Source organism: Engraulis encrasicolus, chromosome 9 (assembly GCF_034702125.1).
Source record: "Engraulis encrasicolus isolate BLACKSEA-1 chromosome 9, IST_EnEncr_1.0, whole genome shotgun sequence".
Taxonomy (NCBI): Eukaryota; Metazoa; Chordata; class Actinopteri; order Clupeiformes; family Engraulidae; genus Engraulis; species Engraulis encrasicolus.
Window position 1 is genome coordinate 30,775,117 of NC_085865.1, and position 9,431 is coordinate 30,784,547.

The 9,431-nt window shown below is 41.2% G+C and overlaps 1 protein-coding gene across 1 annotated transcript; it reads left to right on the plus strand.

The window, feature by feature from the left end:
- Positions 1–334: 334 nt before the first annotated feature.
- Positions 335–1,718, plus strand: LOC134455111 (eotaxin-like). The gene is made up of 3 exons (XM_063206159.1): positions 335–442; positions 763–874; positions 1,145–1,718. Exons 1-3 carry the CDS (start codon positions 373–375, stop codon positions 1,305–1,307), a joined length of 345 nt encoding a protein of 114 aa, XP_063062229.1. The 5' UTR covers positions 335–372; the 3' UTR covers positions 1,308–1,718.
- Positions 1,719–9,431: the final 7,713 nt, after the last annotated feature.

Below are 9,431 nucleotides of genomic sequence, written 5' to 3' on the forward strand. Positions count from 1 at the left end.
CTGTATTAATATAGGCTACCAACAAACCAAATGATAAGTGTCGGAAGACAGTCTGTTATAACGAGTTCTTTCGCTTTATTTCACATGACATCAAACATGAATAGTGCCAGTTCTCTACAGTAGCACGACCACCATTAGGACAGGTCTACCTCGAAACTGTGGGCTGCCACAGGAAGTAAGGGGCTAGTGGAACAATTGACGCAGGGCTTATCACACTGGGAGGGGCTTACGTTGTGGCCGGACGGGTACCTCTGATACATTTCTTCCCTTTAATTCTGACTGCTTATAAAAGTTCAGCTGCATCAAGTGAACATCAAAAAAGCAACCAGTGGATGTAACAGGAGACTTTATACTCTGAACCTCTATACCAAAATGGACACCGTGTTGAGAGTGCTGTATATCTGCCTTGCCTCTGGTCTGATTTTCACCACTCTTGGAGAAGGTAAGATTTTTTTTCTCCTCTGATTAACACAATGAATTTACTATAATTACTACTGTATATAACTACGGTATACTGTACAGCCTGACATTTCAATTGACACTTCATTTTGCAACTTGAATGATTACTATAAGCCTACTTTTGGAAAATGGTTTATAGAGTGAACAGTGCCATTTCGAATTGTGTCCTTTTTTCTATTAGTCCAAATTTGTGACCTTGTTATTCAAGCTATTTGTGACCTTGAATCTTCAGCTTGTATCGGCGGCACAGCTTCCTCTTCCAGCTTGGTAACGCGAATCATTAATGTTTGTATCTGTCACCAGGTGCAGTACCCACAGCATGCTGTATGAAATATAGCAAAGGGGTTGCCCGACTGAAAAACATCACAGAATACCACCGGCAGAATGCTGTGCTGTGCCCAATGGAAGCTGTTGTGTAAGTGATGGTGTTCAGTAGATTCATAATACCAATGAAAATATATAACTTTATTACCTTATGAAACACTTCATCATTGTATATTTCCTATATAATGAATTCATTTTATATGAAAATATTTATATTTTATTTAATATTTTGTAGTAAAATCCATGTGTATCAAATGTCTAATCCCAAAAGGGGATTGCAGCAAAACAAAGTTTCTGACCCACTGGTTTAATGTCAACTTAGGTAACTTTTTTCGCATTGTGCTTTCCATGCTTCCTTTAGGATCACAACAGTGAAAAACATCAAACTGTGTATGGACCCAAATGCATCCTGGGTGAAGAGAGCCATAAAATACATCGACTCTCAGAAGCAAAGGAGCACAACAGTGACTACACAGTCATCTTATGTAACAGATCCAACTCAGAGTGGGACAGCAACACCATAGGACCAGGATGGAGAAGACATGAACTGATTCTGTCAATATATTGCAGATATTCCACATGTTGTAGTTTTACAATGTAATGCAAAGCATTGCATTTCATGATGTGAAAGAATTATACTATTTAACACAGCATATATGTTTCATTTTTTTGGGTTTGCTATTATGTTAAGTCTGTTAGAATGCTATACAATGACTCTATAGCATAAGGGAATACATCAAATACCCACAACATGACGTTCAAATTATCAGATTCGAAACACATCAAATGTGCCTCTCAAAGAATACGAGGGAGTCATAATGTATTATGTTCTTGGAGAACACTAGTGTTTGGTGTATTGTACCAAAAAATGGCACTTTATACATGTCCGCTTTTTTATATTTGTGGTGTAATTCAGTTGAGAGTCTATATTTATTGCAATATCTCCAAATAAAGTCACTTTAATTGTCAGAAAAAGTTTCACATTTGTACTATGCAAATCATGATTTGCATTTGTGCCCCCATACTATTTATTTACTTATTTATTTATTTATTTATTTATCTATTTATTTATCTATTTATTTATTTATCTATTTTAAGGTCTTTTGGTGTCTTTATTGCATAGTTGAGAGTATGACAGGAGGACAGTAAGTAAGTACAGTAAGTACATAGCCTAAGTAAGCAGACGTAAGTACATTTTATTAATAAAGCACATCTATGCGCAGTGTACAGTTGCAACTTCTGCATTGGCCAACACATGGTGAAAGAAGATGAAGCACAAAATAATAAGATACATAAAACAGTTTTTAAAAGCAATTTAGCTACATAAAAGGTGTTTAAAGTAATGGCTTCAGGAAAGACAAGCTACAAACTTAGAGTCAAAGGCTAAGGTATAAAGAGTGGGAGAGAGAGTTGGGGCAGGGCTGGCAAAGGACCCTGGCCCGACTTGAACCCGGGTCACCATGACCATGCAAGCCCATTATGTGGCCACTGCTCCACTCGTCCAGGGGGAACTACTCCAGATTCAGCAGAAAGAATCAGGTATAACCCTAGCGTGTCTCCCTTCCTTGGCAAAATTAGAGTTTCATCTCATACACATAAAAGGAGCAAATAGTCTATAAAAGGCATCTTGCGGTTTGGCATTAGTCATACCAGGATTAGGGAGGCTACAGTTTTTACTCTTCAGACACACACATTTTGTTTGCTGTTAGTAGATATCAACGTGTTAATAGGCATGGATTAATAGATGCAGGGCTCTAAATACACTTTTTTCAGCAATAGCCAAAATGGCTAGTAGTAGATGTTAATCTTACAAGCCAAACACATACTCTCTAATGGGTCAAAGTGGCTAGTGAGTTTGTCTTTTCTACCAGCCAAACTGAAATCTCACCAACATTCGGCCGGTTGGCTGGTGTTAATTTAGAGCCCTGAATAGATGATTGAGATATGAATTCACATATGAAATTTCCTCTTACACATGCTGTGGTTTGGTTTTACACTGGTCATGGAACATACATCAAATGAGTGAGCTTAGCTGGGCTGTGTAGGCCAATTTCTCCACTCTCACACACTCTCACACACTCTCACACACTCTCACTCTCTCTCTCTCTCTCTCTCTCTCTCTCTCTCTCTCTCTCTCTCTCTCTCTCTCTCTCTCTCTCTCTCTCTCTCTCTCTCTCTCTCTCTCTCTCTCTCTCTCTCTCTCTCTCTCTCTCACACACACACACACACACACACACACACACACACACACACACACACACACGCACACACACACACACGCGCAGTCGCGCACACACACATGCACACAGCACACACGCACACACACACACACCTCGGTCCCCGTTTGTGTGAACACTTATTCACAACTCAACCCCCTTTTACAACACTTTTACTTTGCACTGCAGCAAGCGCCTCCACAACACTCACACCACCCACAAACAAACAACCACATGCTTGGAGAGAGAGAGAGAGAGAGAGAGAGAGAGAGAGAGAGAGAGAGAGAGAGAGAGAGAGAGAGAGAGAGAGAGAGAAAAAGAGAGAAAGAGAGAGAGAAAGAGAGAAAGAGAGAGAGAGAGAGAGAGAGAAGCTACTCTACATAGAATGGTTCCACAAAGAAAATTCAGCTGCGTGTTGGATTAATCTCAATGTTTGATAAGGAACCCTAAACATTGTCTAAGGAACCTAAAAGTTCTTGGGAAAAACCCAAAGGTTCCTAAGAGAACCATTTGTAGGTTGCCGTACTCTGGCAGTGACAACAGAAGGTTCCTCAAAGAACCTCTCGGTTCTTGCATGCTCTGAAAAACCTTCAAGAAAACTTTGAATTCGTCCAAGACCCAATTTGTTGTATGTACAGGTTCCTCAAAGAACTTTGGGCTCTTTAGAGAATTTTGAGGTTCCTCTAAGAAAGGTCTTCAGGGAACAAGAGTGAGTGTAGTCCTGGCCGTAACACTAATTTAGTGACCTGCTGCTGATGATAATGACTAAAATAATATATTGCTGTATCATTTAAAAGCACAGTGTTGTTATAGAAATTGTGATACTTTAGAAGTAATATAAATAAACTCAAGATCAGAGTGCGAGAACTAGAATCTTTGCAGGGCCTCAGTCCCAGGTGACATCACAGTAGAAGCTGTCTGTTATACTAGCGAGGCATTGCTGTCAACAGAGGAGTCAAAAGTAAAAGTAAAAGTAAAAGTAAGAAACACAATTTCCTTCCAACACAGGTACACTAACTTATCTGAGTAACCAGTAGACCTGTGTACTTGTCTTACGATCAGCTGACTGCCAGGGACGTTACTAGAGACAGGGGTGGCTTAGCCCCTATAGCAGTGGTTCTCAAACTTTTTTGTGAAGTACCACCTGAGAAAATATTGAGCTCTCCGAGTACCACCTTGACAACCAACATTAGAATATCGCAGTAAAGGCCTTCCATATTCACTTTTGCCAGTCAATACACGGTCACATTCAGTGCAAGTTTGTTTTTAAATTTCTTGCTTGCCTTGTTGCCTAGTATTATTCTGCATTATGTTTTCAGATCCATACAATTCAATATTACAAAATGTGAGACCGAAGAGACATTTTCGACTGCAACAACTTGATCAGCCTTCAAATCAATTCAATCAAACAAAATAATTCTTCCAAGTACCACCAGAGATGCCTCAAGTACCACCAGTGGTACACGTACCAAAGTTTGAGCACCACTGCTCTATAGGATAACTGCGATATCAGCTGTCTATCCACCTGACTTCTACACAACACAACTGATGGTCCCTCACCTCACCTCAACAAGCTTATCTTTTTTTTCTATTTTCCAGTAAAAACACCCATTCAATTAAATCAAACGTCATCCAATATATCACAAGAATTGTAGAACTAGAACTTTTAGATGTTGAAACCTTATTTTAGGCATTTGTTAATACAAACAAGATTTTCTCGAAGGTGGAGTTTGGAGCTGTTGGAGATAGACAGCTGAGATCACTGTTGGACCACTGCTAGAATTGATAAGACCTATAGATTTTGTAAAGCAGATAATTCTAAATGTGTTCATCCTGAGTTTTGCCCTCCGCAAGTATCTACAATGTACTGTAGCCATGACATTGATGAGAATGCAACAAATAAAAATATGTAACTGATCCAAGCCTTTGGCCTATATTGTACACCAGGGGTATTCAATTAAAAGTCACTGAGGGCCAGTTTATCAAAAATCCTCACAGTAAAAGGGCCAAACTTAATATTATATACAGTATAGATAGCGCGCATATGTTTTCATGTTGTTCAGACCTCGTGGAGGGCCAGAGACAAGGGCCAGATCTGGCTCTGAGGCCTCCAATTGAATAGCCCTGCTGTACAGTATATGTATTAGTGGCTTACAACAAGTGTACACTAACACAAAGTGATACACATTCTCTATTGTTAGATTGATTGTGTTTTGGCCATGTGGATAAAAAAGGTCCATCATTGGGGGGCGCTGTGGCGCAACGCGCTAAGCCCCCCACATTTGGGCTTTCATGCCCATGGGGACCCCGGTTCGAGTCCGGACAGGGTCATTTCCCAATCCTCCCCCATCTCTCTCTCCCACTCACTTCCTGTCATACTGTCCTGTCAATAAAGGCATAAAAAGCCCCTAAAAAAATAAAATAAATAACAAAATAAAAAAAGGTCCATCATTGATAATGTGTCCTTCCATTGGGTGAATACATTTTCATGCTCAACCATAATGTGAAACCTTGAGAGTGCTGTGGGTGTAAAGGAACTGGTAAAAGGAAAAGTTTCAGTCATCATTTGGTTAACCGTAGCGTGGGGTCTTGGTGGTGAGAGACTTAGTCATACCTCCAACATTTTATTGAGCGGGTTTCTCCCCCTCTACACATCGACCCTTCTGACTTGCGTATGTAGTCGTAAGCTCTCAGCCGGAAGTGTGAAACACACAATAAAGGCATTTGAAGACTGTGGAGCTTTATTTTCAGACACTATGTGCTCTGTTTTGGCTACCTGCACTGTGCATGGTAGTGCTTTCATCATAGCGACACAAAGTCCTGAGACCTGTGTGTGTGTGTGTGTGTGTGTGTGTGTGTGTGTGTGTGTGTGTGTGTGTGTGTGTGTGTGTGTGTGTGTGTGTGTGTGTGTGTGTGTGTGTGTGTGTGTGTGTGTGTGTGTGTGTGTGTGTGTGTGTGTGTGTGTGTGCGTTTGTGTCTGCGTGTGTGTGTGTGTGTGTGTGTGCACACGTTCGTGTGTGTGCGTTCGTGTGTGTATTTCTCTCTGTTTCTATTGCTCTGTTTCTCTCTGTGTTCTTCACTGTGCCCCCCCTCTCCTCTCTCTGTCTTTGTCTCTGTCTCTGTCTCTGTCTTTGTCTGTCTCTGTCTCTGTCTCTGTCTCTGTCTCTCTCTCTCTCTCTCTCTCTCTCTCTCTCTCTCTCTCTCTCTCTCTGTCTCTCTCTCTCTCTCCAAGCATGTGGTTGTTTGTTTGTGGGTGGTTTGGAGGCCTGATGAGCGCGCTTTCTGCTGTGCAAAGTAAAAGTGTTGTAAAAGGTGGTTGAGTTGTGAGTAAGTATTCACAAAAACGGGGGCTGGGGTGTGTGTGTGTGTGTGTGTGTGTGTGTGTGTGTGTGTGTGTGTGTGTGTGTGTGTGTGTGTGTGTGTGTGTGTGTGTGTGTGTGTGTGTGTGTGTGTGTGTGTGTGTGTGTGTGTGTGTGTGTGTGTGTGTGTATGTGTGCTTGCGTCCGACTGTGGAGAAGTTGGCCTACACAGTCAACTCATTTGAGCTATGCTCCCCTACCACTAAAACCAAGCCATATGCATGAGAACCTGCTTTGTTTAAAATACATAGGCCTATGTGTTTAGGTCATTGTTGCATTCTTATCTCAATCATCTATTAATCTATGCCTATTAACATGTGGTGATCTTTTAACAACAAACACTGTTGATTGGAACAGGGGTGTTCATGAATCGTAAGGAAAACTTGGGCCCAAGTGTATTTAAAGTGGAACCAAGCGCAATTAAATGTATAAGCCAAATAAGCAACTTTTGGTTTCCCTGGGCTGAGTTGAATTTCTCCTCTAGGACCCTGGTAAGAATAGCCTAGCCTATAGATTGGAAACAGTCATGGTTCCACAAAGGAGTAAATACAGTTAATATGTGATGCTGTTCTGCTCAACCACCAGTGTGGCCATTCTGACGCACTATTAATCATTGCAATGCTTGCTCTCTTGAACACGGAGGAGATGGTAGCAAACCACACGCTGCTGCGTAACTTTGACTTGACCTTTGATTTGGAATGTCCCTGAGTGCTTTGCCAATGATGTATTTTTTAAAAAAAATATACAGTACATACACACAGAACACATAGGCCATATTCTACGGAAGCCAATGATATGAACATCAGCAGTAGCAGCAATAACAAATTGGTAAAAAGAGTCTTTTTCAACCATTTAAGAGTATAGAACTGAAATATGTGCAATAAAGAACTCATCAAGATAAACCCCAATCCAAAACATGAATATTCTACAGTACAGTGCCTATACAGTCGTTTGAAACCTACCTGCTCACTTATGTGTTTCGCATCACTGCTGGGGAAGTTAAAAAGGAAATGCCGAAGCACCCCCTATGCCTGTGAAAATGACCTGTATAACCACATAACTAGGGCATTATTTACAATGTCTAAGTGTCTTTTATTGTGAGGCATCTTTCCACGGATAAACACTGAACAGTAACCAGCGGAGCCATGTCTCGGACGTCATCCCCCCCCCCCCATCCATATTCCTGGGGGTTACCATGGTGCCTGGTTGTTGATGCATAATGCCACTGTGGATGGCATTAGTCCTTTCACCTGGAGTAGAAAAAAAACATATCCATGTTGACAGGGCCGCTGACCGCTTTTGAAGGGCCCGGGACAAAGTCATGTGATAGGGCCCCCCACTCAATACTTAGGCCTACAATGTAATAAGGACCTAACTCTGAGCCCCACCTGTCACATGGGCCCGGGACAACTGACCCCTTTGTCCCTCCCCTGTCAGCTACTGTGGATGTTGCTGAGTTACCCATGTGATTGAGGTTGTGTAACTGGAAAGTACCAATGATTCTATGATACGCCCAAGTGGGACACTGCCGCCTCCTGAGTAAACTGGTGGCTCTGCACACAGGGCTTTTGCACACATCCCAAGATTCAGGATTCAAGATTATTTTTATTTGTCCCGCAGGAAATTTGTCTTGGACATCACAAGACAAATTTCCTGCGGGACAAATAATAATAATAAAAAAATCTTGAATCTTGAATCTTGTGATGTGTGCAACAGTCCTTCCAACTGGGACATTGGCAGAGCTGCCGTACGTAAACATACGTAAACTCTGACCTGTGAATATATGGGGATATATGTGCAATGTTGTGTGTTCTTTGTGTCTTCTTCTGTATTGATGTATGTATGCTACTTGACATCTTCATCTGCCTCGGGATCAACAAATGATACTTTACTCTTCTCTACTAAACAAAGCCTGGCTCAGTCAGCTGCAGTCACTATACTGTATTATTATGTGCATGTACCTACATGGTATATAGGCCTAGGCCTACTGTAGGCCCTATGTAAGCCTATACAAGCAGTAAGTATCACTCTTTGTGCTACTCTTTTCAATAATGAATTGCCGTGCTTCATCTCCAACCTAATAATGCATTATTTTATAACATGTTGTACAGACAGATTTACTAAGTAAATACATTATCAATATTTTACCTCGCGAAATGGGAATGTTGACAATAGGCCAAATGAACAGGTTATTTGGCAAGTCTATGGGTCAATGAGCAAACAGAGATACATAACAATAACAAATCTGGGGTGTATTTCTCGAAACCATAGTTGCTAACTACATTAGCTACTTTGTTGTTTGCAATGCAATTTCCCATTGGCAACTACCCAAGTTGCTAACTGGCTGACAACTAGGCTTTCGAGAAACGCATACCTGTTTACATACAGTATAGGCAGGGCCGCTGACAGCTTTGTCCGGGCCCGGGACAAAGATAGAGGCCCTCAACCAATACATGCAATATAATCAGAACCCATTTCTGCGCAAATTCAAACATGGCATTTTCTATACTGTGGAAAATGTGTACTATAAAGACAGGCGTAGTAACACCTTCTGCGTGCTTCGAGAGTGGATAACTTCACTTCTGATTTTTTTTTCTCCCCAATGGTATTGACAGAAGTAAGTGTGGAGAAAAAATGTGATAAATGTGTGTAAACATGTGTAAACATGTGATGTAAACATGGACCACAGTGCATGAAGAGGTAAAAAAACACTATTTGAGGCACTCCTTACTAAAGTTTAAAAAGCCTTTATTAAATACTGGCTACATGCCTACGCGTTTCGACCCATTGTCTTCATCAGGGCATGATGTGTAAACATGTGATGTAAACATGGACCACAGTGCATTGTGACAAAAAAAAAACATAATAGAACTTTCAAAAAGGGCATTTTTTGGTCCTGTAGGCCAGGGTAAAGGGGCAGGTGCTTCAGCACCACCTTATTCATATCTGTGCATGCCTTTGCATAGTCATATGTCTGATGTAGGGCATGCTTCCCGAAACGTCATATTAAAGTAAGAGAAATGGGACCTTCCAGTGAAAGACTTTATTTTCAAGTCCTTTGCGAGTCCTGCAC

What these genes read in the sequence shown, in the direction of transcription:
- LOC134455111 (XM_063206159.1), top strand. Translation starts at nt 373, where the DNA reads ATGGACACCGTGTTGAGAGTGCTGTATATCTGCCTTGCCTCTGGTCTG. An exon ending in TTTCACCACTCTTGGAGAAG is followed by an intron (nt 443 to 762) that starts GTAAGATTTTTT and finishes ATCTGTCACCAG; the next exon opens with GTGCAGTACCCACAGCATGC. An exon ending in TGCCCAATGGAAGCTGTTGT is followed by an intron (nt 875 to 1,144) that starts GTAAGTGATGGT and finishes TGCTTCCTTTAG; the next exon opens with GATCACAACAGTGAAAAACA.